Raw genomic sequence first — 27847 nt, forward strand, 5'->3', positions numbered from 1 at the left:
TTTTTATACAAATACATATACTGAACAGATGGTTGTGATTATTGGTGGGCAAACTGCAATCCTAATTTGAAACAGAGCAAAAATAGGCTACGTTCCCTCACCCTTCTTGGCCACCACATGCTTCTCTTGCTCCAAGAGGCTCTGCCCCAGCCCATCGGAGGCTGCCAGACCCAGCACATCCCTCTGGGAGGAGGGCACTTTTCCACTCTAAATAAAATGGCTCTTGTCGAACAAACACCACTTCTAAGGGAAATGGGTCCACCTGGTACTTTAGAGCTTAACTCAGCAGGAAAAAGGATGTGAAGCGCCATGAGACAGCAGTGTGCCCTGGTGGCCAAGAAGGCCAGTGGGATCCTGGGGTGCATTAAAAGGAGCAAGGCCAGCAGGTCAAGGAAAGTGATCCTCCTCTACTTTACCCTGGTCAGGCCTCACCTGAAGTGCTGTGTCCAGTTCTGGGCTACCGAGTACAAAAAAAACCCATAGATCTCCTGGAAAGAGTCCAGCAGAGGACCACAAAGATGATAAAGGCCAGGAGCTTCTCTCCCATGAGGAAAGGCTGAGCGACCTGAGTCTGTTCAGCCTTGAGAAAAGAAAAATGAGAGGGGATCTTATTAATGTTTATAAATATCGTAAGTGTGGGAGTCAAAGGTACACCAACCTCTTTCCAGTGATCTGTGGGGAAAGAACAATGGGAAATGGCCACAAATGTGAGCATAGGAAGTTCTGCACCAATACATGAAAGAACTTCTTCACGGTGAGGGTGACAGAGCACTGGAACAGGCTGCCCAGGGAGGCTGTGGATTCTCCTTCTTTGGAGACGTTCAAGATCTGCCTGGACACACTCCTGTGCAACCTGGAATAGGGAACCTTCTTTGGCAGGGGAGTTGGACTCGATGATCCCTGGAGGCCTCTTTCAGCCCCTACAATTCTGTGATTCTGTGAAGTGCTTTGGAACTTGTTTGTTGCCTGAACATGGGCAAATGAGGGCTGATTTGGCACTGGAAATATCTGTAGGGCAGTCCGTGAAGTAGCTGCAGTTATTTTCAGGCCTACTTTTGCCTCAGCAAAAACTCCAGCTCTCTGATCTGCTCTTCTTTAATTCACTTGCCTACACCAGCTCCTAACCACTGGCCACAGAGACAAGAGAACTGCAGCTCCTCCCGCAGCCAGCTCGGACACTATAATTTATGTGTCCTGTAGTACAATCCACACACGATGTGGTTCATGGCATCATCTCCAAGACAAAGTCAGTCTCTCTCACGATGTGTATTTAACTAAAAGTAAACTTGAATCAACAGCTTAGGAACAAGTCTCCTTTGAATGGCGACAAGAACAGCTGCCGCAGCACTTCCCCTCTCCACACCATGTGCCCAGTGCTGGCTTGGCTTCAGAGGCAAGGAAATATCTTGCTCGCCTTCACAAAAGGCTCCATTTTCCAATTTGGGCACCTTCCACTTTTAGCACTGATATTTATCTTTCTATATTTCTCCACACATCAGCCTAGCACACAAGCTAATCTGAGCATTCAAATACAGGAATTAAAATCTAAAAGCTGGACGTCCCCACTCAAGCTGTTCCTTTAAATGAAATGGGAGAAGGAGTAGCAACAGAACCCCTCCAGGATCCCATTACTGGCATACTAAATTTGTTCTTTTCCAGGGGTGACCCAGAAGCAAGCTCTTAGATAAAAGCAGTATTAATCAAGAAATCTAAGAAAAAAAATTCCAGACAGGAACCTGCTTTGAGGAGATCTTATCGCTCTCTACAACTCCCTGAAAGAAGGTTGTAGCAAGGCAGAGGTCAGCCTCTTCTCCCAGGTTATGCTGATAGGATTAGAAGTAATGGCTTTAAGTTGTGCCGTAGAAGGTTTGGGCTGGATATCAAGAAAAAATTCTTTACAAAAAGAGTTGTAAGGCATTGGAACAGTCTGCCCAGGGAGGAGACAGAGCAACTGTCTCTGCAGGTGTTCAAGAAATGTGTAGATGTGGAACTGAGAGACATGATTTAGCAGTATGGCAGTGAATGGGTTGATGGTTGGACTAGATGGTCTTACTGGTCTTTCCAACCTTAAAGATTCTCTGATTCTATCTAGGAGGAGCATATACAGCCTGTGTGTCTCACAGACCAAAAGGAGATAGCATGCACTTTTATTTTGTTTTTAAACAGAAAAACAGGCAGAAAATATCACAATTAGTTGACAGACTTGATGCTGATACAAAAAGATGACTGCAGATTAGAACAAATTTTGTCATTTACCTTCTTACTAACAACACAGATTCAGCTACTTATCTCAGCTTGTTAAGTACAAAGCCAGGCATCATTTATGCTATGAACAGTCTGTAGACCAAATCAATAAGCCAAGCCCAACATCCCACAAAAAAAGGGAAGAAAAGTCTGTGTTGACCTTTATAGCTGGAGCTGTTGGCGGCAGGAAAGAAAGTCACTGACTAGTTTGACAATCTTTGACATCTATAGCAAATATATTTTATACTATTAATTAGGAAATAGCAAGGAGTTTAGGAGTATGGGTATGATTATGTGAGATGAAGAGGGAAAAATGCTATTAAGTAAAGAAAAGTAAACTTGAACTCTAACATCTGAAGATATTTACTGAGATGCTCATTGCTGGATAAACAGCTCATCAAATACACAACAGGGGAAGACTTGAATAAATAATGTCTTCCTGGAAAAGCAACTGTTTAAATTTCTTTTAAATTGTTTCTTTTGTATTTCTAAAAAAGTTCAAAGAAATGGTTTACACTACAAGTTAATGTATTGCACTTCATACCATTTTTTGTACTTGTTTGGAAAAACAAACCTCCAAACTTATACCCTAAACAATGCATTCTTCATTGCTAAACTCAAGAATTAAACAAATATGTTTGTATTACTACTAGTAAATTAAAAGCCACAAAGTATACTTTTTCCCTCGGTCGTGAGGTGGGCAAGGAGGTGAACAGGGCTGAAGCACACAGAGAGACAATGATAAGCATCTGTAAAAGCAGCATGTGACATTTATAGGTTGGTTTTATTGAGTGACGGAGAGAAATCTTCCCACAGGGATGACTAGCTCCTCTGCTCAAAGTACAGTAGGGTGTTCCTAATTTACTGTACAAGGGACAGATACAAGTAAGGTGTTTATGTGGATACAAGACACAGTGTGTGCACTTCAGTGATACAGCAATTACTGGCCACAGGAGACAAAGTTCAATCTGGAATGTTTTGCTTCTGGCATGCAATGGGTTCCACTGTCCTGTATAAGAATTAGTCTAGTCCCAATGAAGAAAGATGAGGAAAATCATTTCTTCAGCTGGCTGCAAATGTGTGTTTAACAGAGGTAAAGCTAATGCACCTTCCAGTCCCAGAATGCTTCTTCCTAAAACATATGCTGATAAACTGATAAAGTTCTCATAAAATTATGTCAACTATTTAATCTGCTTTTCTCAGGGTTTCTGTTCCTGGAGTTCTGTCTCACTAATTTACTGCTATTGGAAAAGCAAGACTGGAGGTACCAACTAGGAAAGAGAAGATGCTTTTTATACCTTTCCTGGTTACATATACAGGACAACAGAGACTCTTTCATATGCAGTTCAAAATACACCTGTTTTTCACCAATCACCTTTACTCAATCAATTTTCAGGTTAGTTATACCAAAAAGAAGTAAAATTTGCAAAACTGAAAGGACAATAAATATTCAGTGGCAACTGAAGACCTGCCATCACTAATAGCAAATAAACCTGTTTGTCTAGAAACATACACCACATTGAGCACCAAGTGTCAGAATATCCTAAACTTGTGACAAGCTGGGAAATAAACTAAGACATGTCTCTTCAGAACAAGGATATTTTTCACTTTTTCAGAACATCACCCTTCTATACTCACACTTGATTGAAGAGGAAAGGCTAACATCCACATCCCACACCTCAGTACATCCAATTGCTCAGAAGACTTTTCTTTCTAAATTAAATTTTCACTCATACTAAGTGTTATGGTCTAATCTAACAATGCTAGTAGAAGAGCAAACTTTTCTCAAATGTTCTCCTTTCTTCCCGCAGGGTTGCTCACATATGCTGTTCATTTTTTGTCTACTTTTTCTTCTCAAAGTGAAAATAGACAATTTATTTTCAGAAGAAAAAATTATAAAGACTTTTATAAAGAGAACTACCTCCAAATGTAGGGCTCCCAGTACAAGTCCCTTTAGAGGTAACTTAAAAAGGAAGAGAGCTTCCTTATGCCCTTTCTTTTTGTCATAAATAAATTTGTAAATAAAGAAAACATTTTACATTAAGATTTGCTTATGCTTAAAAATAAACAAGCTGAATTTAATAGATGAAGTTTAAAATAAAGCATGTATATGGCCAAAGCAAGGATCCAAGAAGACTATCCAAACTTTTTTTTTTCTTTTTTTTTTCTTTTTCTGTGAAGTATTATTAAAAACAAACAAACAACATCAAAAAAGCAACCACTGAAGAACTGAAAAGTGAGATTTCACAACCCGGAACAGCTACTTCTATTTCCTTTATTTCTCTCACATTAAGCGGGCTTCTAGATTCAAGGAAGGTTAGTACCTAATCCAACCAAGACTAATAAATTATTTAAAGAGCAGGTTAACCTAATCACAATCTAACCTTCATTATAGATCTGAGAAAAAGAGTTCTGTATTGACTAATTCTTAGTTTCTGAAATTCCTAAATAGCTGCCTGCTTTCACATGCCCAAAACTCTATCTGTATTTAAAGGCATAGGTTCTCAGCTTGAATGAGCATAATACCATTCCCTTTCTATTATAACTATGATGTTGGCCACAACTGGACCTTGGACCTCCAAATGACAGTTGCAGATTAAACCCCACTGCATTATTTCCAGTCATGTACATAGCATACAACGTTGGAAGAGGGAGGCTAAAGGAGGTGAGGAAAAACAAGACTCCTACACACAACCTTGTCAATGTAAGTGTAAAAAAGCATATGTAGTATAGTGGTTTTCTGCGGCTTGCCAGGGAGTACCTTGACATCCCCAAGCTACCTCCTCCTTCTACTACTGTTGGTAAGAAGTCCCTAGGACAAGGCATGCTTCAACTCTCTAAAAATGCACAAAGAACAGGAGAACATTAAGAAGGAAGATATTACAGAACTGCAAAACACACAGCAGTTAGACAAACGAAAACATTGCCTCTAGATATTTTTCTTAAATTTAGAAGAAACTTACATAGATTTTATCTTGCTGATATCGTTGGAATAAGTTATGCATAATGGAGCCTTCATGGAGATCTACTAGTGCTGCCATGTCTTCCACACTCTCCACACTTGTCTGATGCATAGGCGTTACTTTTTGATGAGTGATGGTGCTCTGTTTATAGGTGAATACCTGAAAGAGTTAAAAAATAAATAATTATTAGAGAACATTCTCAAAAACTCTTATCTGAGGAAGGAGCTTTTATATAAACTCCTATTCCCTATACAGTTCATCAGTGATCAGACTTGCAAAATGATACAGCTTGCCATTCATACCTTCTTCTTGCACTTCTTTCACAATAATTAAAGCCCCAAATACATGTAAAGGGGTCGTATGAAATTATCACATACTGACAATACACTGAGGTCTGAGGTTTTTTTCTAGGCAAAAGAAATCTAGTTTTACAATGGACTACAGTAATACCTTATTAGATGAAAAATAAAACAAGCAAATAATCATCGTCCAAAAATCTAAGGCCAACCAACACAAGGTAGTCTTCCACTCCTTACTGTACACCTCACTTAAACTTCTTTGAAGAAGAATGTTTTAAGCTGCAAACAGGAAAAAAAAATGTATGGATCAAACAGGCTACCAGTGTTAGTACTTCATCTGAAAACAGCCTAAATGTTAAATGTTTCCACCCAGGCCTCTGATAAGGACCGCCACCAGGTTAGGTCATGCTTCTTAATGTAATTAGCACATCAAGTTCACCATACAGCAAGTATTTCAAAGCAAATGGCTGCGTTAATTTCTAATTAATGTACTTCTAAGATAAATTTCAGAGGCATGCTACAAATGAACAGTGAAAGCCCTTTAAAAGCCATAATTCAAATACTCTGTCATAGAACACTTTTATATATCTTTTGTAAAGCCATGGAAAGTACACTCAAGAGTTGTACATATCCCCAGACTACCACTACTACTACTTAAACAAACTTTCAGGAACACTGACATCGCTGAAGTTTATAAGACAATTGCTCAGCTTCCCATTTCCTGTTAATTTACATCTTGACAACTCATCCTTATAGACATATGTCTGCATCTCACAGGCAATGCTACTTTGACAACACTAGTCCCTTCAAAGGTCATCACTGCAAACTAAAAATTAGGTCAGGGTGTTAATGCAAATATTTTAATAAGGAGGAACACCAAGAAAACAAACCTTCCCAAATCCTTTGAAATAATATTTATAAAACCAACTGAAGGAGTGCAATAAGCAGCAGCCCAGCTGTTTATGAGCACTGCAGGACTGCCCATGCAGGCAAGGGATTACGCAGCAGAATGGAAAGGAACAGTTCTGCTCAGGAAAAGAAAACCCATCAAATGTTTTTCCAAACAAAAACATATGTATGCTGCTGCTAATGAAAGACTGAACAAGGGCAGCAGCCTAATCAAAGACCAACATTCAGGCAAACAGATTCTTAACACTTACTGCTGCATGATTTTGCCTGTCTTGCTGAGACAAATGAGAAGAAGAAACAAATGAGAAGGAGCAACAGGCAGAATGCAGAACAGACCTAACACTGAAGCTTTGGGTAGGATAACCCACCAGCTGACTGAGGAGAATTGCCTGATGAAATCTGTTCACTGAGATCCTATCCCAGACTGAATATATCAAATGTTAGCACAGACATTTGAACAGTTAGAGCTGCCATTCATTCCACAAGAAAGTATACCGGGGTAAAAAGAAGATACAGGGAACAAATTTCTAACAAATGCTAAAAGGCTGTGCAAACATCAATGGGACACACAGGTCACATGAACAGAGAAAGGAAACAAAACATTATTTCTAGGAGAAGGATTTTCATGTTTGTGATATCTAGTCTTTGACAAACAACACAGAGGTTAATAGGGTATGCAGAGCATTCTGCACATCACTAAGCTAATTTACTGACAGAAAATTCTCCAAGGAAAATAACAGGACAATTGACCTGCACATGGTAGGATGACTTAACATGATCTTCATAGATTCATCCTTTGTATTCAAAACCACAGTTTTCTCTTGCTTAGGCACATCTTTCTCATACTTCCAGCTCTTTCACACATTGCATTCCTGTTTAGATGTGGAAATGTCTCTGGGAGCTGACTCTTAAACGTTCCTTTATGATTCCTTATCAACCATCTAGAAAAGACACTAACTGGGGTCAGTGGCTGTCGCCAAGACCAGAAAGAACAACGGTCCCTTCCCCATGTTTTATTTTCACCAGAACCATGTAACCTTCAGATTCCCTAATTCCACTGTAAAACTTCAGCAAAGTCATCTACCATCAAAGCCATTAGATAAGGGCAGCAAAATCATATGATAGATCTCATGTCCTTCAAATGGGCTCTTGGTAGCCCCGCTGCTCGAGCCCTGAAAAGCTTGCCTTGTTTTTTTCATCTTGACTCATGCCTTTGTTAGGACACATACGTGAAAAGGCTGCCTTGAACTTTAATGTTACTAATTAGAAGGTCACACTATGAAATATTACAGCAGATGAAATCCCCAGGAAATGAAAGCTGAGAGCCATTCAATGGGGTCAGTGTGCAGAAAAGGAAGATAACCAAGTTGGCTCCTGAACTTTACAAAGACCATGCTGGCAGAGCATAGGAGTGTCCACCCTCAAGGATATTGCCAGCATTTGGGGAAGGTCAAGAAAAGCATGCAGGAAACTTGGAACAAAATCTAAAACAAATAAGAATTCAGCAAAAACTGCTTTCCTTTCAAGATATAAATGGTCCAAGATAACAAACATGCTGAATATATGGAAAACTATAAATTAAACCCTAAGAGAGGATGCAAAATAAGAACTGTCAAAGTTACTGTGGAAATGAAAATTAGAGGTTGAGATAGGAAGGAGCAATGCAAACAGCAACAACAGAAGGAACAAACTCAAGAAACATAAGACTAAACAGCAAATCTAGCTGAACTCCAAGAAACAGTACTTCATGAGGAAAGAACATGTCTAATCTGCTTGAGTATCCTTACCGTGCCTTACCTTACCACTGTGATGAACACACCAAAAACAGACTCAACCGCTATCAATTACCCACCTGAAAGCCCAGATAATGAATGGGCCCCAGGTGACAAAAAGAAAGGCTCTCACAGCTGCTGTAGGATTCTAAAATAAGGTAGACAGGAACTATCAAATGCCCAAATATCAACAGCTTGCTGAAAGAGCAACCATACCTGCAGGCTAGAAGCACAGTCTTTACTAACAGTATTGAAGATTGAAAGACAGCAATTGTGCTGTTGAACCAGATTACTTCCTCTAGTAATAACAAAGATAAATTGAACAGACAGTAACTGAGTACAGAAATACATGAATGAACGTTAGAAATAGGGTCACATGCAGAAAATGTGAAAAGAAGACACACTGGCATGGTTTTGAAAGCCGTTTTCAAACTCTGATGAGACATCCCCATGCTCCAATTCATGCTTATTTAGAACTCAGCAGAATTATTCACTCAATTCACTTTCCTCCAAAACATGGTATATTTTATCAGCCTTGCTGTGACAGGGCCATACTCAGAGCAGTGTCAAGATCCACCTGCTCCATAACCATGCTTCCTGCAGCATTCATAAGATCTAAGAAGACAAAATGACAGGCCCTAGAGTGAGAACTGCACTCATGCTTCCAAAAATATTACCCAGATGAGAAAGGATGACAAGCAGAAAAAAGTTAGAAGGAACCCTTGGCAGCACACAAGAACTTCCAGGACGTGAGCATGACCTGCATTGTGCACACTGGACATCTGACAGTGCCTTTTCTTTGCTGAAGACCAGTAAGACACTCTCTGATGCACGGCAGAAAGCTGCAGAACTTCCAAGAGCATAGCAGGATTGAGGATGAGACTGTAGGTAAACACTGAGCAAAGGGGTTTTTGGTGGCTGAGGTTTTGCAAAGGGTCTTGTTCCAAAGAGGCAGAATGTCTTAGAATAAACCATTTCATATGGGACCCTATCTAGAAAGCCAACAGCTCTTAGATCATTTTAAGACACAGGCAGACAATGAAAATAGTGGCTTTATTAAATAAAAATATCATTTTACTGTACATTTTCTGCATTACATATTGCATATATTCATAAATACTGTTGCATCAGCAATGCCATACTGTAATCCACAATGTGCAAGTATTTATTAGGTAAACCTGTGTCTTTATATTCAATTATTTTACATGAATATACTCTTAAATCTACCCATGAACTTACTGGAGAAATACATCAAGAAAACAAGCAATCAACAAATCAAGAGTTTGAGGCATATGACTGCAATTAAATTTATTTCATTTATGTTTTTAGAAAAGCAATAAAATCAACATGAAATAAACCTTACAATTTCTCACTTCTTTGCACTGAAAATGACATTTTTATCCTGTGCAAGCAATATGGTGTGAGAAAAAATAAGTCTTTCCAGTATTCCCTTGGGGAATACCATAAAACAATATCTAGAAACCAGTCCTTAGCTCAAAATCTAATGAAAATCACATTTGGAGAAAAGATTTAATTTGTAAATGCAATTTATTAACACCAGGAAAGAAAGCTAGAGCAGACACTCAATGACAGGAGCACACAAGCTTTCTCTCTCACTGTTTTATTTCATGACATGATGCCAAGTGACAAAAATACCTGCTTGAATAAGGGCATTAATCAGTATCAGGGGACTTTGCAACAGCTGAGTCAAGTGAATTTATGATAATGCTGAATTAAGTGCTTAGTTAAAGCATATCAAAAAGCGCACAATCCTCATTTCTTGCAAAAGCAACAAGTCACACTCATGGTTTCCCAGCCTGTACACAGCCAGCACACCATCAAGTCTCTCAGGGTATTTTGCACGTGACAGCTGTGTGCTTAGTTTGATGCTGATGAAGAATACTGGATGGGAAGACAGCCAAAAGTATGCTAAAATGTTCCTACTCTACAAGTAAGTATTTGAGTTATGACAGAATCTTCATCATTTTAGAGAGATTTCAGTAAGATTTTTATTTGAAGGCAGAAATGAGCCTACCTACACCTTCTGTACACAGAAACAGTCAGTTAAAAATACTGGCTTTGTTCATGCTCTGCTGTTAGTCTGTATTGAGGACCACCAGTATTTCCCTTGTGTTTAGAAGTTAGAAGAATGCAATAAATCTTGCAAGATCTCTTTATACATGACTCCAAGCAGAAACAAGAGGACTTCAGCTCACATAATAAATTGCGGAATGCAGCATTCCAACGAGAAAAATAAATCATTAAAAGCTCAAGGACCCAGAGATTGAAAACAAAAATAAAAATCTAGTGGTTTACATTTTTTTTGTGATGAGAGCTACTGGCTAAGTGTATGCTTTAGATACAGGACAAATAATACAGCAGCTTAATACCAAATGTAAAGCAAATTAACATGGTCGTTCTACTATCAGCAAGATAACAGTGCAACCCAAGTAATGCTACTATCCAATAACTTAATGTTTCTCTGTAATAGCTGACCTTAGACATTGATCCTGTTGTCCCAAAACAATCTATCAAGCAACAAGATGTACTAGTGCACAAGGCTTGCTTTGATACAATATAATTTAATCTTTCTCAAAACAAGAGAAAGTCATGAAGTTTATTATCTATTATACAATGGAGAAAAATTAAATAGGTCTCTTATATCAAGAAAAAGAATATTACCAACTAAACTGATACTGTAACACCAACAGCCTTTCCTTCAGGCAAATATCCTGTACACACGTTACTGAGAATCAGTTTCTTTTTGTTTCCAATTTACAGAATTCCTCCCTGCCTACCCTAGGAATCACTCCATTCCCCATCTTCCTTTCCAAGTGAGATGCCAGGGAGGTGGTTGAGTCAGCATCCTTGGATGTGTTTAAAACCCATTTGGATGTGGTGCTCAGGGACATGATTTAGCAGATGGTTGTTAGGGTAGATGGATAGGCTGCAGTTGGACCTGATGATCTTTAAGGTCTTTTCCAATCTGAGCAATTCTGTGATTCTATGCCTGGATACCCACTCTGCCCATTATTGGATCTATCACATCAGATGAGTAACACACAGTTCTGCATAATTACCTGTTTTGCTTTCACTCTTCGCTCACTTCAGGTCCACCCAATTTTTAGCCTTAGTTCCTCCTCTTCTAAACCTTTTTCTCACACAGAATCATCCCTTTCTGCTTCTGAACTCCAGAGTGTGGAGAAGCATGCTGCCGGGCCAGTGAGCACTGCTGTCACTGTGGTAGAGCTCTTCTTTGCTCTTTCCCTACATGTTCACTGAGATCAGTAAGCTTGTCTGGTCAAGACTTCTCACCTAATGCCTATTCTGCAAGCACTATTTCAAGACCATTTATTCCACACATGGCCTATTTCCTTTTGCAGACAAGCTCTACTATCGAGTACAAACAAGCTCCCAATTACAGGTTCAGTGCTCATGACCCTTTAATTGAGCTTGCCTATACAGACAATGAAGAAATTTAATTCAAATTAAACACATTGATTTTACCCAGATTATACTACAGTAAGCTTCTAGGCTGTCCATGCTAATTCTGACGAGACAAAAAGCGCATCTTTAATTTCTTCACAAATGACCTTGTGTGACCTACAGTTCTCTACATATGAAGACACCACAAAGCTTCATTTTTAAAAAGTCCACCCACCTATAAATACCATAGTGCTGCAGAAAACCTGAAGCATTCCTGGCACATCACCACACCGTGCTTCAGTATGGAAAAGTACCCCTTTCTGCCTGCAAACCGAGAACTGAAAGGATTGCAACTTCCCAGGCGTTAGAGAGCATGTAACCAAAAAAAATAGGCAGAAGACAGACAATAAGATATGACTTAGGATCCTCGCTGGACAGCAGGTCAACAAGATCCAAGCACCTACTAGAGGAACAAAGAAAGGTCCAGACCAAACTCTGCTACGGTTTGGGGTATGGTTTGGGGGGGTATTAAAATGCTCTGAATCAGCACTACAAAAGCATCCCACTGGAAGCAGCACCCACAAAAAAGAGGTAGCAATGATTCTCCCCTTGCTTCCAGCATGAACCACCTGAACTAGCTCCAAGGAAAAGTAGATGAAAACTGCTATTTCCTTCTCAGAGGAGAAGACCAAAATGTTCCCTCTCAGAAAACCTAAGAACATCCAAACACCAAAAACCCAGCAACAAAGGAAATCCCTCTGTCACCCCTTACCCATCATTTGCCACGCAACAGAAAGTGCATTTCCAGACAATGGAAGGCACTGAAAGCATTATCTTGACTGTCAACACCATTTAGAGATGGAGTGAAACTCCCAATTTTAAATTCATATTTATTCAATGATTTAGACGAGATAAACAATGATTATTTGCAATTGAATGAACAAGACAGAATTTGAATAAAATGCCCTGCTATCAAGAATTGAAACAACTCTATTCAAAAAGCAGCCTGCAAATTCCACCAGCTTTTTTGAGTCACACAGCAATTCATCTCAATAGGCCATTTTTCTTCCAAAAAATAAGAAAAAACCTGCAGGCAGCTGATTAGACTGCCTCTGAGTCTGGAATATGAACAGTCTTTGTGTAACGTTGCAGTAATAAAATCAGAGGCAACATTTATTTGGCAGCTTGAGTTCGAAGGGGCCATTCATGCAAAGTCAGCCTTGCCCTGGACGAAGGCTTGCTGGAGAAGGTTACACCCTGACAAGGTCCTCTGGGAGGGAGAACAAAACCAGAGCAATGTCTGCACAAACCTTTCAGCCTCATTCCTCTCTGTTCCTCTTTGCACCGTGCTCATATGAACTGACCTGTATGCAGACAGCCTCCAAACCCTGCAGAGACCTTGCCTTCTGTTCACCATGTCCCATGTCCTTTGATAATGCCACTAAAGCTGGTGAAGGCAGTACAGCAAAGGAGGATGACAGGTGGAGTGTGTGTGGAGAAATTCTCTGGGAACAAGGCTATCAGGGCACCCCAACCACTACCATCCAACTTCCACTCACAAACACTAACCTGGCTCTGCCACCCCAAGTAGCAAAGAAGCAGAGCCAGCACACCTGGGACAAAACTAATGAAGGAGAATCATAGAATAGCTTGGGTTGGAAGGAACCCTGAGGATCATCAAGTTCCAGCCCCTCTGCTGCAGGCAGGGCCACCAACCTCCAGATCTAATATAAGACCAGGCTACCCAGGGCCCCATCCAACCTGGCCTTGAACACCTCCAGGGATGGGGAATCCACAACCTCTCTGGGCAGCCTGTTCCAGCACCTCACCACTCTGCGAAGACTTCTCCCTGACATCCAAAAAAAGGATAAGCAAAGGAAACCCTGCTACTGCATCAGCTATAAAAACAAAGATGTTCTTGTAGCATCTGATGCTGGAGGCATCTCTTTTGTTCCTCCTGCAGAAAAAAGACAATACCTGATGGGCTCAGGTACTCCCACTGAGACTGTTGCAGCAGTCAAGCTTTCAGTTAACTGACTGCTCTTCAGCACAGCCAACACCTAAACAAGGACGTAGCATTAAGGATTGTGAAAAAATGGCAACACCAGTGCTGCCAAGTAATGAAGTACAGTTCTTAATAAAACAGAAAAAATAAATGTTAAGTGAGGTGTCCTAAACCATCAGTCAAATAAAACAATACAAAGAAATAAAACACTGATATTTTTCCTGAATCCAGTGTTGTAGTCAAAATACGTAACTCAGTAGACATTTTTATGTGAATTTTTATGATTTAAAGACTTTGCAACTTGCACAAGCACAGAGACTCATACACAATTTTAGCTTTCAGATCTCCAGACAACATTAATTATAAAACTCTTGTAATTGAAGTATGTTGCCATTTTATTTAAGTTTCTCCAAAACTTGGCTTGGTTTCTCCTATTATAAATACCTTTCACTTCACAGCAATAATATTTACTTATAATCAAATAACTTAAAATCAAATGACTTTTTGTTCACAACAAGAATAGGTCCGTTTCAGTGTTACCTTTCCTTCTTAATTTAAAAGCTGCCTTTTAGGTTCTTCTGTACTGACAGCTTTCCAAAGAAGCAGAATAGTCAAAAGGTTAACACGGCAGTAAGTTTGTAGAGCTCTGAAATCCTCTTTGAGGGACTAATTTCCAAGATCATTTGATCCCACTCCGGTGAAATGTAGATAAGAGCCTAGCATTACTTTTGCTTGTTCAAATAAAAGAATTGTGAGGTTTTGTTTTGTTTTATTTTTGTGCTATGAGGAAAAAAAAAAAGAATATGAAGGATTGGTACAAAGCTCTGTATAAGTTCATAGAGATTCTGAAATGGTAAATCCAAATGCATGAGCTACTCATTTTAACAGACAACGAAATCCACAGATCCCTTCTACTCTTTTTTTAAAACTAACTTTTGAACTTTTTATATTATATAGCCAACTGTTTTGCAAAGACAAGCCAGAATCTCCATCTTACTGGCAACAGATTCTCTGCTCTCCTTTCCATGTCCTATGCCCCTGCCAGTGGTTACTGCTGTTATTCCTGAAAGCAGGGACTGGGTGATAAGTGATTCAAATGACACACAAATCCTGGCTCCCATGCTAGTCCCTGTCACCCTCATTTTCTAAAAGAACAGTCTTTTCACTGTGCCACTGTTTACCTGTTGTTCCTGCAGGTCATCTGTGGTGAGAGGTTTTGACACGGTTATAACTGCTAACTACAGAGCCAAGAGCATATTTTATTCACAGCCCAAAGCCTCTTCATTGAAGGACTTCTTTTAAGACCGTTAGCTCTCTATTCAATTCTCTTTCTCCAAAGAGCAAAGTATATAATGCTAACTAATATGTGAAGATGTGGGAGTGTAAAGGGGAGGAATTCAAGCCCTGAATGCAAGGAGCTTCTAAGCACATCTATATGAAAGCAAACACGTACATGATGACACATAATGCATAATGGAGAATGTTCAAAGCAGAATTACAAGTAGGTGAATGTAACACGTGGCATGTTCCCTCAGCATACAGTGCAGTTTTTACAGTAGCTTTGTTCACAAGGCTACTCTATTTCAAAGTTAACTTTTATCATGAATACCCATCTCAAAAGAATTTGTCAGCCTTTCAGGAAAGTGCTGCCTGAGGAGAACACAGCAAGGCCAGTCCTTCCATTACTATATTCATTAATCCAATTAAACAGCAATCAGGAATCTTTCCAGCTCTGGCTGAAGACAACGGGAAGATGTCCTCAGATGACACGGGGAAGGGGTGACCCCTTTTTTTCTGTGTGCTCCATTCTGACACAGAGGCAATTAATTACAGGGTAGGAAGCAACAGATCACCCCTCAGTGGGTCTTCAAAGCTGCCTTTCAACCTGTTCAAATTAGCTCTGGGTCTCACAACAGTACAGTTTCTTCCACCCAAGCATGTGCCCCAGCTATCAGAAACTTGTTTTTTTCTTGTTAGCAGTGTTAGCAATACGACCTTTACTTGGTTGTGTATCAATGCCTATGAAGTCCATGAACGAAAATACTGTCACGTCAAAAAACAGGTGCAGGCAGCTCACTCAAAGTCAAAATTAACTAACGTCACTGACATAGCCAACAAAGGCTGTATAAGCATTGGTGAGAACAGCACAGCCTTGGGCCAAAAGAAGTTTAAGACATATTGCACTGCGGCTAAATCTCACCTGGCTCCATACACTGCCAGTAGAGTGCCTTCTAAGCATGGTACATGAAGCAGGACACTGGTATGCATGGTACAAGGACACTGAAGTTCCTGTCTGGAACTAGCTTGGATATAATAAGAGATCACTGGTGACTTCACTGCTTGCCTCGCATGGTCCAGCATTAAGGCCAGCATCAGTGACACAAGGGGACTAGGAGGCAGTGACAGAAGAAGGCTCTGGCCAAGGAGGTAGTGAAGTCACCATCCCTAGAGGCATTCAAGAAACGTTTATATGCTGTACTAAGGGACATGGTTTAATATGGAAATATTGGTGATAGGTGGACAGTTTGACTAGGATGATCTTGGAGGTCTTTTCCAACCTTGGTGATTCTATGATGTGTAGCACAGTGGAAACTGACTTTGCCACAGCACAGATGAAATGGAGAGAAGCAGTTCTGCTTCAGCTCTGCACCACAGTAGAACAGTCTTCCTGGATGCTGGGACACTATGGATCACAACAACCTCTTTGTGGTACCCAGTGCTCCCAGGGACAGGGGTCCATCAGCTGCTCCCCAGACCCAGCAGGAATCACAGAGACTGGGATAAGGTGGGGAAAGGGGGCCAGAAGCAGGAGTAATTGTGAAACAGCAAGACCACATTCAATCAGCACAATGAGGGCTGAACCACCATCCCCAAAAGACAGCTAGCTGTGGCAGGAAGAAAGCCTGCTGCAGAAGAGGCCTGAACAGGTCTGGACAAGCGTGAAACAAAGCTGTGTGCATCTTCCAACAGCAGCCAGCCGGCCGGCCAAGGGCCTTTCCATACAAGTGTAAAACCACCACCCACACGCTGAGAGGCCGAGTGGGATTGCATTGCCCCACGCCTCTCAGGGGGCTGCTACCAACAGCTCAGCTGCCAGCTCTGCACATTTTCCTCTTGTGACTCTATTTTTTCCTCAGATGTTTGTTTATTTTTAAGTGTGTGTGTGTGTGTGTGTGTTGGGATGGACACACACAAACCACACACACATACAAACCACACACACATACACACCACACACACATACAATACAGCTGAAGTCTTCCAGCCCTCCTCTGCCTAAGGACAGCTCTGGCTTCAGATCAACAAACACAGCTCAATGTTTCACAGCATCCAATCATCATGAAACCACAGCAAAATGAGAGGGAGACAATGAAATAAGAAGACTAAAAAAAAAAAAAAAAAAAAAAAAAAAAAAGCTACTTTTTTTTGCTATAAAATTTCTGGTACAAAGAAGGAAAGATCTTCTGGAGATACTGAGGTACAAATAATTAAAATGCAGTAGTGCTTTCACTGTCTGCTTTGGTGAAAAGTATTATTTTGTCTATAAAGCTTGGTTCCATTATAAGTATGAAGAACAAACCAGACTCAAAGAGGAATAAGAGATGCATGGTGTAAAGAGCTTTTCTTTTGTCTTTCTTAGACTCACTACAACTTCCCCTTTTTTACATCCTTTGAGAAAACTGCATGTATTTCTCTTCATTTCCTGTTACTACGCAGGTAAGAATCTCATTTCATTGCACCTTTGCACCTGTGAAGAGCTTGTGCTTGTTAAACACAAAACCTTCAGATAATTTAAAAAAACAAAAACAAAACAAAACAAAAAACAAACAAAAAAAAAAAACAATGAGAGAGGACTAAGTAAGCGGCACTGCTAGAACTCAGTCATTCCAGGGCATGAATCAACAAGTACAGCAGATGGAGTGGTCAAAAGATGTAACAGATTCCAAAGTAGTGTCATAAGTTTTACTTTGTGACATGGATATTGCGTGAGAACATGCATTATATGCAGATAAGGAAAAGTAGTTGCTTGTGGCTGTAAAAGTTTGACAGACTGTTCTCCAAGTCACTCCCATAAAAATCAGCGTACAAACTGGTTGGCTTACATTTGAACTACGAACCTTTGGCTTGCAAGAAACAAAAGGACAAATTTAACACAGGAAGGTTGCCCACTAACTAAAACGTGCACAATTTGATTTCTCACAGCTAACCTGTCTTTGCGTTTGAAAAGAAAATTACATATCAGATAGCATGTATGTGTATGTTGGACAAGCTCAGTTACAACTGGTTCAAAATGAAACAAGCAAAGAGCAATTCATAGCTCCCAGGGTAGTACTTCCATAGTTGTGTCATAACGATGAAGGAGACAGACAAGGAAGATGCCTTATATTTAGAAGGTTACTTGATATCTTTGTATTTAACCATGGTCTTTGTAGTTCTAGAAAGAAGAAAAAAAAAAAACAACCTTTTGCTGCAAAGAAAAATACACCAAGCATTCTTCTTTGTTTGTAAGGATACAATTTGGTTTTGAATTTGTCTTGACAAGCCTCAAGCACCCTCTAAAAGCTCAAGTCTAGGTAAAAAGGCTAGCTACACAGTAACAGGAAATATATTGAGATTAGCCCAGTGTGCTACTAAGAATTTTTTAAAGAAAGGAGAAGCGGATGAAAATCAGACCACCTTTTCTAATTACTTGCTTGGGAACAAAGGGTTGGGAGATTCATGGGTAATGCAAACTTTCCTATTAGTGAGTAGTAATGCCTTCTACACACACTCCCATGATACACTCGCCTATCCAAACAGGTTTATTTTACAACGTTTTCTGATAAATGTCACGTTTTAAAACACAGCTACAGAGATTAATGGGAAAAAGCTGCAAGTGAGGTAGGGCTGCTTTTTTCCCCATAGTAAGATCAGTGTTCTCTTCCCCTAAAGACACCACCCCTCTTACCTTCCAGAACAGGCTTGGCTTATTACATGCACAATCTTGTCAAGGGTGCAGTCTTCCTGCTAGCATACAAGCTATTTACTCTTATTATAGACACTTAGAGTGCGCAGTCCTTTACGTGAGAGAGGCTCAGAGAGTGGGGAATATAGTAATGCGTCCACAGGGGACCAAGGTGAGCTGGTAATAAATAACCTCTGGAAAACCCTGTTGAACTCCAGGCAACAGCAAGTCCCTGCACTGAAGAGAGCACACCCTGGCTCTACTCCTCTAACAGCTAGAGCTCACTGAAAATTGCAAGCAATCAGCAAAATTCAATACACTGTTGTTCAAAATTCTGGTGGAATGCAAAGCCAGCAAAGATTCTTTTTTTTTTTTTTTTTTAAACTCATTTTAAGGCAAGAAAAAAGAGAAACAATTTGTGCTGCAAAGGATGTAGAAGAAAAAAAATAACAGAGTTGCTCTGAATGTTTCTATCTACATAAGTTAAAAGCTGATGGGTGTATTTGCCCACTGAAGTAATGCAAAGAACTGTAACTTTATTTGTTCTGTAGGAGGATTTTTTGAAAGTCAGATTCAAGGAAAAAGAATGCATTAAAGAATCACTTAGCTTAGCTACACAGAGCACTACCTAATGTCATGCTACCCTGAGAGTATTTACCTCAGCTAATTAAAGCTGTTTCTCCCTATTCCTGCCTGACCTATGCATGTTTCAGAACCAAGACAATGATTTACAAAAGACACATTGTCACAACACAATCACTCAGCTCCATGCACCAACTCTCTACTCTTCTGACAAGGCAAGGATTTGTTACAAGTAGCTTTAGTCTCTGGGATTAAAGCAGAAGTTTCTAGAAACATTTACAAGGGCATGTTTCAATCTTACAGTCAAAGAATACGAAGCTAGAGAGACCATTATATTATTTTCAATTGAGCAGCCATATAACTGAGAAAACAGACATATCTATATTCAATCCCCATTTAGTAAAGCTTCAGCCCTGAAATATTACAAAATTCTTTTCTTCCTCCTTAAAGGAGCTTTCATTTATGACCTAGAAGCCTTTTCCCTGGCAAACATTTTTTTTTTCTTTTTTCTTTTGTATACTATTAATGGCCCTCAATCCTTGTCCCACTGATTTTCCAAAACCTGAGTTGATCAATGTTGTGAGTGGTTCTCCGCCTCACCTGCCCAAAGCCTAGGGTCCCCAGCATCAGTGATGCTGAAGAGTATTCAGCATACAGGGAATGGTGTGTGTGGAGATAAGGACTGCAGGAGGACACTCCTAGACCGTCACATTCAGAGCACAGAGGTACTGCCCAATAACCATACTGCAGCATGGCCCCAGGACTGCAATCCTGCTTAATATCAAGGCATTAGTGCAAACACATCCTCACCAGCAAGGAACAGTGTCTCACAAAACCGAAATTCAGAAAGCATATCTGTGGATACAGCAGTGCAAGACTGGTTCCCACTACACCAACATGTATAGCATGGGTGCACTCTAAGAAAAGCCTTCTCAAAACTCAAATGGTCTTACTTGAAGGCCAGACTCTTGCCTCCAAGTAAGCGGTTAAGCTGGCTACAGCCAGGATACAAACATGAAAGTAATTCCAAATGAGAGGAAAAATATTCATCTCCACTAAGTATTTCATTTGGAAGTATTTTATTGCCCCAAATACTGCCTGAAGCTACGAAACAGGCAAACAGAAGCCAATTCAACAGAGGCTCATGCTCCTGGTTAGCAAGAAAGGGACTTTAGATCTGCAGTTCCAATTACCTCTGTACTTTTTCTTTAAAGGCCTGGTGAGGAGACATGACAAAGTAGTTGTAGTATTGAGCTGACTCTCCACCAGGTGACTTGTAACTAAAGATTGACTCTAAATCAACCGCAAAATACGGAAAATGTCATGATACAAAAAAGCCTTAGGATCTGTACAGCAAGTTCTTTCACCATCAAAACATGAATCAGATACAGCACTAAAAGCAAGTTTCTTATATGCTAACGCAAGTGCATATACAACTATTTAACCTTCGAAAGAGATGAATTTCTAAAAGAATCAATTGATGTATGTATAAGCACATACATATGTAAATATACCTATAAACATGTATGTGTGTATATATTCCTTTAGGTCAGCACAGCAAAATATTATCAACTATTCATGTATAAGACAAACTATTTATCTGTCACTCTGCATTACAATAGCCTGAAACAAAATTCTCTGTGCCAATCTCTTTCTGCATTTTTCCATTAACATTCACACAGATAAACAAGCTGTGGACGAGCAAGCAAAGCAGGCAAAGACCTCTGCAGTCAACTTTATCAACAAAAGTTCAGTACCAGTGACAAATAACCATCTCATTTAGTTCAGAAGACATGTTGGTGCAAGAAAACCATGCTTGTTTCTTGCATGGTTTGAAAATTAATCTATATTAAGTCATTCTCAAAAGACTCCTGTATTATCAGAAAATAACTGTTGCTGTTTGGAAATGTTCAATTCTGGAATTCACAATACAGTATGGGAAGGAAAAAACACCCCACAGGAACATACCTGTGGAATATCCACTTGCAGCACATTTACAGATGTTAATAGAATTTTCCAATGTGCAACGTTACAACACATTCCCCGTGGTTTTACATTACTTGGATTTCACTGCAGCTGAAATTTTCAGAGGAAGAAGAGGATCTAAAAGGAGATGTATGGCTCAAGCTCAATGCTTAGAATTTAGACGCAAAAATCTTAGCATGAAACACTGAACTGTACACGGCAAAAACAAGACTTATCATCCTTAAAAACAAGCTATCTAGGCTCATTGTTATTTAAATTAGAGTGCCTGATTTCAGTTACCACTATTTACAGGTTTTGATTTAACTGATTTCCTAGGACCAAAATAGGCACCTTTATCAAGAGGTTGCACAGAAACGGAATGTTCTCACCACACCACCAGGCCACGTCTACCACAGAGAGCTTCACCTCGCCAGGCAGGGACACACACAACACACTTGTGTAGCTCCAGCACCAGCAAGGGAAGTTGTTGTCACCCGGATGGATGTAGCTGGCCTACCAAAAGCCCTTCTGTAGAGGACAAGTCGAAGAACACACGTGCAGGGTGTACAGTCCTTCTAATAGATGGGATCAGATAACAAAGCTGAACACACACTTTTCTTGGACCCCTCCATTTGTTGAACTCACAGCAAGGCCACTGAGGCACCTCAGACACGCTCTGATGTGGACAGAACATGAGCAGGCACTGGTCTCTGAAGGCACTGACTTGTCGGCATTAGAGGCTCTGCTGCCAGGGCAGGTCTGCACTGGATCCTGCTGAGGTAGCTCTGATTCACAACACAAATTTTCCTAGCTGAGGCCTCAACCTCAGCACAAAGCATGCTTTTTGGGTGAATTTTCTTTTCCTCACAGGGCTTCTAGGGTTACTTGTTCCCGGGTTAGCCGCCTGTCCCCTCAACTGAGAAGTGCTAGCACGTCTGCCAAAATCTTCTTTGAGGCCCTTTGGGGCACAATTCAATCCTTATAAAACTCACACAGATGTAATAAAACTCAGAAACGATTCCCTTGGTGCTGTAGGCTCCAACAGCCCAGTGGTCCTTTGCTTTACTGTACTGCCAGCAACTGAGTGGTCGAACCCTATCCAACTGCATTGCCTCAGCTGTTACCGAAATCACTTGACCCTTTCCCATGTGCGACCAAAACCATGCTGGCAGGCCCTGAGACCTTGGATCCCACAGGACTTTTTTTTTCACAGTTGCAGTGCAACTCAGAACAGCTTTGCCTCAGCAAAATCCAGTAACTAACTACGAGGGTGTCCTTCTGCTGATACAGTCGCACCACTGCAGTCAAACCACTGTGCTACATCAGATGGAGTCAGTGCCCACAAAGATATTTTTATTTTGACTTTGTAAAGTACTCCCAGAAAGTCAAAGAAAAATGTTGGGAAGATATTGCAGGGAAGGGAAAGAACGACTTTTTGTATCAAAACAAAATGCTAATGTCAGAATTCGTATTGCTGTAGCTAAAACAGTTTCAATCACAATTTGGCTGTAGCTTTCTTCAGGTCATGCAAGGAGATACATTGGGTTGCAACTGTAACTTCAGCATAAAATCAATATAAAAGGTACTCTTTTGTTTTGTTTTCCCCAAACATGAGGATTCTTCACACAGGTCAAGAACACAAGCACCTGTTTATGTATCTGACCTGGTGAGAAGGAGCTTTCCTCTGAAGTATTTTGTCAAACTGTGAGGTAACAAAGTCTAACCAACCAGGCAATCTGAAGGAGGTTTGAACTGCTGGAGAGACAGCCACTTACAGCACAGAACTTCACAAGCCCAATACTGAATGCAGTGAATGAACATTTCATAGTTCAAACCAGGAATGCACATGCACTCAGAGCAACCTCCCACGGAGGAACGGCACAGAACAGTCTTCAAAAACACAAGGGAATTTCACATGTTGACAAGACATTGATGCCACCTCAAATTCAATATCACCAAAGATGTGTTGCTGATACAAGCTCAAACAAGCACTCCCACAACTGCTGCTGGATCACAGGGCAAAGAAGCACATCCAGATCAGCGGCCACCAAATATTTCTTTCCAATGGGAAGGGGCTGTGATGAATGTATATTCTGGCTACTGAAGCAACAACATCCAATGGATTGTCATCTTTAACAGTTACACAACTTCCACCCTGGCTGGACAATCCCAACTTCACAGAAGCCCACGGCAGTCTCTGACCAAACCAAGCTCTCAACGTGCATGTGTAAGCGCATTCCTCATTCAAACACAGAGCATACACTGCCCAGAGCATTGCTGCGCATTCAGGTGCTCAGCATTGTTACAGTGGTGGCTAGCAGTTCTGCTGGGAGACTTCTGAAAACAGTTCTTCTGGTGAAGAAAAGCTCCTTACAAGCTATAAAGTGTTATACTCATTAATATTTGCTATTATGGAAAATCTCTCATGACTATAGTCTTGTTTTCATTTACGGTAAGAAAAGTTGCAACACTTCTCAAGCAGAATGAAAAAATAAAGATGACACTTCGGGGTTGTTGTTTTGTTTGGTTTCTTTTCATCTCAACAACATGGTGTCGTTGGAGTTTTTTATCCGTATAACAATTTTGAGTCTGAAAGCAAGTAGTGAAAGACAGGCCTTAAGATATCAAATTTCTACTCCCAGAAACTGAGTTTTCCATGAGCTCAAAGACCAAAACTCAGAATTTTACTTCTATCACGTAGATCAAAAGAGATTCAAGACCTTTTAAAATACAGTTCAAACATCATTTGTACTCTAACGGTACGAACTGGCTTCTCTTTCATGCCTCTTCACAAACCTGTTGTTCAATAATGAGCTTTCAAAACTACAGCCTAACAGTAAAATTCATTGTTCCGTTTATATTCTTCTCATTATCCTGGCCTCTTGCTGTGTTTGCTCCTTTTAATGGATGGAGCAAGTATTAGCTTGATTTCCTACCACACATCAAGTTTTCAGCTGAGCCTAGCAATATGCATCTCTTACAAGTGATAAGATCTCTGTTGTTTTACTACTAAATGCATAAAGCTAGAGATTTTATTTCTACCTTGCAACTGACATTGAGAGCGTACTTTGACATGGCATAAATTCTGCAGACAGATGCTGATAGGAGAGATTTAAACCAACACCAAAATGTAGCTGTCATAAAAGAAATGAACAGAATATATCTATTTTCACCTGTTTGTAGAGAACAAAACAAAAAGTAACTTGGAAAATAAAGCCTTTGGAACACTACACTTAATGCATAACAAAAGAAACTTTTAATACTTGAAATTAGCAATAGCATAGTTTAATGAGGAAATTAAATTAAAACCAATGCCTGCTCAAAATGCAGATTGCAGAAAATGTAAGAAGTAATATTAAAAAATAAAATCATTAAAAACTAACTTCATTGCTAAGTTTTCCATGTTATACTCACAGGACTGTGAACATTTGAACAAAGAGAGCTAGCTATAAAGTCAGGTGAAGCTGCACAAAGGGAAATGCGGATGGCAGCCAGATGCAGTGCTAACAAATCATTCAAGTGACACCACCGGGTGGCTGCGGCCCCAACTAACGTGCCAGGGCAGCATAACTGCATGTTCTGCCATGGCCAAATCCGTGCTAACACAGACACTAAATGCTTTTCAGGTGCTGGACCACTATTTTTTTTTTTTTCCCTATACAGAAATGCAGATTACTTTTTAAATTTCTGAACTGGCAATTAGTGGATAGCATCTGTGAGCTTGTTTCTGTCTCTGCCACCAAGTTTCCTGCAGTGCTCCTGGCTGAAAGCCATGGCCAAAAACTCTGGTAAAAGTTCAAGTTTCAAGCATGAAAAACCTGGCATGCTCTGAAAAGCCGAGGAACCCCTCTCTTCTGCGAACCCACAGGACCAACAGCCAGCTTTTCTAGCAGCATGTATCCCACCCAGCAGACATTACAGTCACATAAAGGAAAGCATCAAGAAGTTTTACCCAGACCAATTTTTCTCTGTAGTTGCTGCTGTATGCCAAGGAGGATCTTGCTCCTGCGTGAGCACAGATCAAGCCACTGATGGCTCCAGTTCCTCTGCTCACAGTGTCACCTACAATAGAAGAGGACACTGGCCCAGTCCTGCCGTGAGTTTTCAATTGATTCAGCACTACAATTCCCTCAATCTGTTGCATAAAGGCAAATGGCCAATGGCACGGTGGAGCAGCAAAGCAAATTGGCATCTGCACACACCACCGTTCTGCAGTGAATATAAGCAGCAATAGCCAACACTCAAATTTATTTGGATTTAATATGTACCTTTATGCACCCAAATCTTTCTGAAGCATCAAAACAAACTACCACAATCCTTTCCAGAATTCCTCACTAACTGCCAGGACAAGTCTCAGCCTACCAATACCAAGATAAATGAGCAGAACAGCCCCCACAACATTTGTTTATTTAAATTAACTGTGGAGTAGAAGAGCCAGGAGTAAGTATGCTTTATTTGCTGCAGTCATTTGCAAAGACAAAGCCGTATGGCCTGACTATGACATAAAGCACTGGAGTCAGCAGGACCCAAGACTGAGGTTCAACACCAACTCCCTGTGTGACCTTGCAGTCCATCACCTCTCCATAAATCCACTAGCCCTGAATGAAAGCAGGGCTTTGCTGCTTAACATATGCAGCGTCGTGTTTGGCCTTTGTTAAATAAACATAACACCCCCACAAAACTAAACTGGAGAACAATGTTGTTTTTTTTTTTTTTTCCCCCTTCCATACAAAGCACTTTGTACTGTACAAAACCAGAGTATTCCACCAAGTGGGAGGGAAAGACATGTAAATATTTACCCATGTACTGTAAAGAACTGTTACTCAGAGAGGTGTTAAGCCGGTGCCTGTGTAATTCAAGAACCAGATGGGGATGCTGGGGGGGTTGCTGGCAGGCAGAAGGAGTGAGCCCATATACTGAAAGCAGGCGCTGCGCTGAGAAGGCTCAGAAAAACTCATGTCAAGGGACAGTTCCTGCCAGGCTGCAAACTGGCTTCATGCAAAACTGAGATTCAATGCTGCCACAAGTGCCCCAGAGCTTAATTATAGCAGTAGGTGAAACTACTAGGTTAGTAACCAGACTTTTTTCTGCTTTTGATCATCTCACAAACCTTTCCAAAAAGCAGATGTGTTTTGGATTGGTTAGCAAGCCTGGATATTCAGAGGATAGCTTTTTTCCCTTATGCAACTTATATATTATCTGCCCATATGCCTACCAGAAAGGAAAGTTTATGCAAAGAATGGCATGAAAAAGGAGGCCAGAAACTAGACTGCTTCGGTTGTGTCCTAGTGCAAATGGAGGGCCTGCTACTCAGCATCACTGTGTACCCGAACTCCTGCAGAAGTAACAGCACAGTCCTGGATGTTAAGCCTAAATGCAAATTAGAAAGAAATTTAAGATCGATGCCACGCAAGGAAATGATGCTGATGAGACTCTTTCATGTGAAAAAGCCTCATCATTAAAAGCTCATGGTAAGAGCTTAAGATTGCAACTTGAGAAAAAAAAATCTAGAACCGAGTACCAAATGTAAAGCTAATTCATCTTCCACTATAAAGAATAAATCCACTCTCCATTCAGAAACTTCTCAAGAAAAGCAGCTTTTGTAGCTACTGTTTTCAGTTGATATCACTTCAAAGGCAAACATGTTTTGCAAACCTAAGTGTGGTAATGTTTGCCCACAGTTCCCTAATCAGTTACCCACTGCTAATCAACCATTTCTTTCCACTTTAATGCACAAATGGAGGAAGCACTGCTTCTAACTGCAGCCCTGAACCACATCTGATAGGCTACCTAATATTTACATAATGTCCACACTGTAACTGATGACCACATCACACTGTGCATAGGTTAAAAGTCAAGCAAAAATGCACAGCTAGAGAGCAGCCTCGGTAACTCTGAACATTTGTGGTGTCTAAATCTTTGCCTACTCCAAGCTGCCTCATCAGCTGAGGAGATTGGGTACAGTAAACAGTTTGTTCAGCTTGTAGAGAGTCAGATGGAGGGATTTCATACTCAAACAGCATTGATTCAGGTAGCGATGCTCAAGGACTTTTCAAACCCTGATTGATTGCAGAGCTTATCAATATCAAAGGCGAATGCTGTTCTCCCCAATCATGTTTTCTTTAGCTGAGGTCCAGGGGTTTAAGACAACTTTAGTGTGAATTGGCTGGAAAAAAAACAAGACTTCATTTAGAAAATTTTGTAGACCTCTACATTGCTGTCTGGGATTTCTTCTGCAGAAATGGATGTGCATACGATGCAGACATTTCAAATCCCACGTATTTGGGATGTGGCAGACTAATCGTACATGAGTGCACCTGTGTGTGCACATGGACATCTCCTCATCTCACCTACACAGCACACATACAGATGATGTACTGCTTTTCAGAAGAGCACCATCAACCTACTATAGAGGCACTGAGATATTGCACTGCATTGGAATAGCTCTGCTACTTTTAGAAAGCATTTGAACAAATCTATTTGATGCACACTTTGTAGGCATCGTGGGATTAACAACTCCATTTGGAGTAATTGAATGTGCCTCTCTGGTCTGATCTGTTAACACTGTCACACATCTGAAATCCAAAGTAAAAAAACACCCAGAGAAGCAATCAGAAGAAAACAGAAGGCAATATTAAGAAAATCTGGGCCCACAGCAGTCCTCCTCCTTCCCCCCACTTTGCATTCTGCCTGGGCTGGATGCAGCCCTTACCTCCTGTATCAGTTTTCCAGTCACA

General features: G+C 40.5%; 1 protein-coding gene across 2 annotated transcripts in view; it reads right to left on the bottom strand.

Moving 5' to 3' along the window:
- The window catches only part of MYO10 (myosin X), a 150963-nt gene that overhangs the window by 83363 nt on the left and 39753 nt on the right, over positions 1 to 27847 (bottom strand). For both annotated transcript variants that reach the window (XM_048940859.1, XM_048940860.1), the window contains exon 3: positions 5208 to 5366. In XM_048940859.1, coding sequence (XP_048796816.1) covers positions 5208 to 5366 — 159 coding nt within the window. The remainder of the gene's footprint in view (positions 1 to 5207; positions 5367 to 27847) is intronic.

This window comes from Lagopus muta, chromosome 3, assembly GCF_023343835.1.
Source record: "Lagopus muta isolate bLagMut1 chromosome 3, bLagMut1 primary, whole genome shotgun sequence".
NCBI lineage: Eukaryota > Metazoa > Chordata > Aves > Galliformes > Phasianidae > Lagopus > Lagopus muta.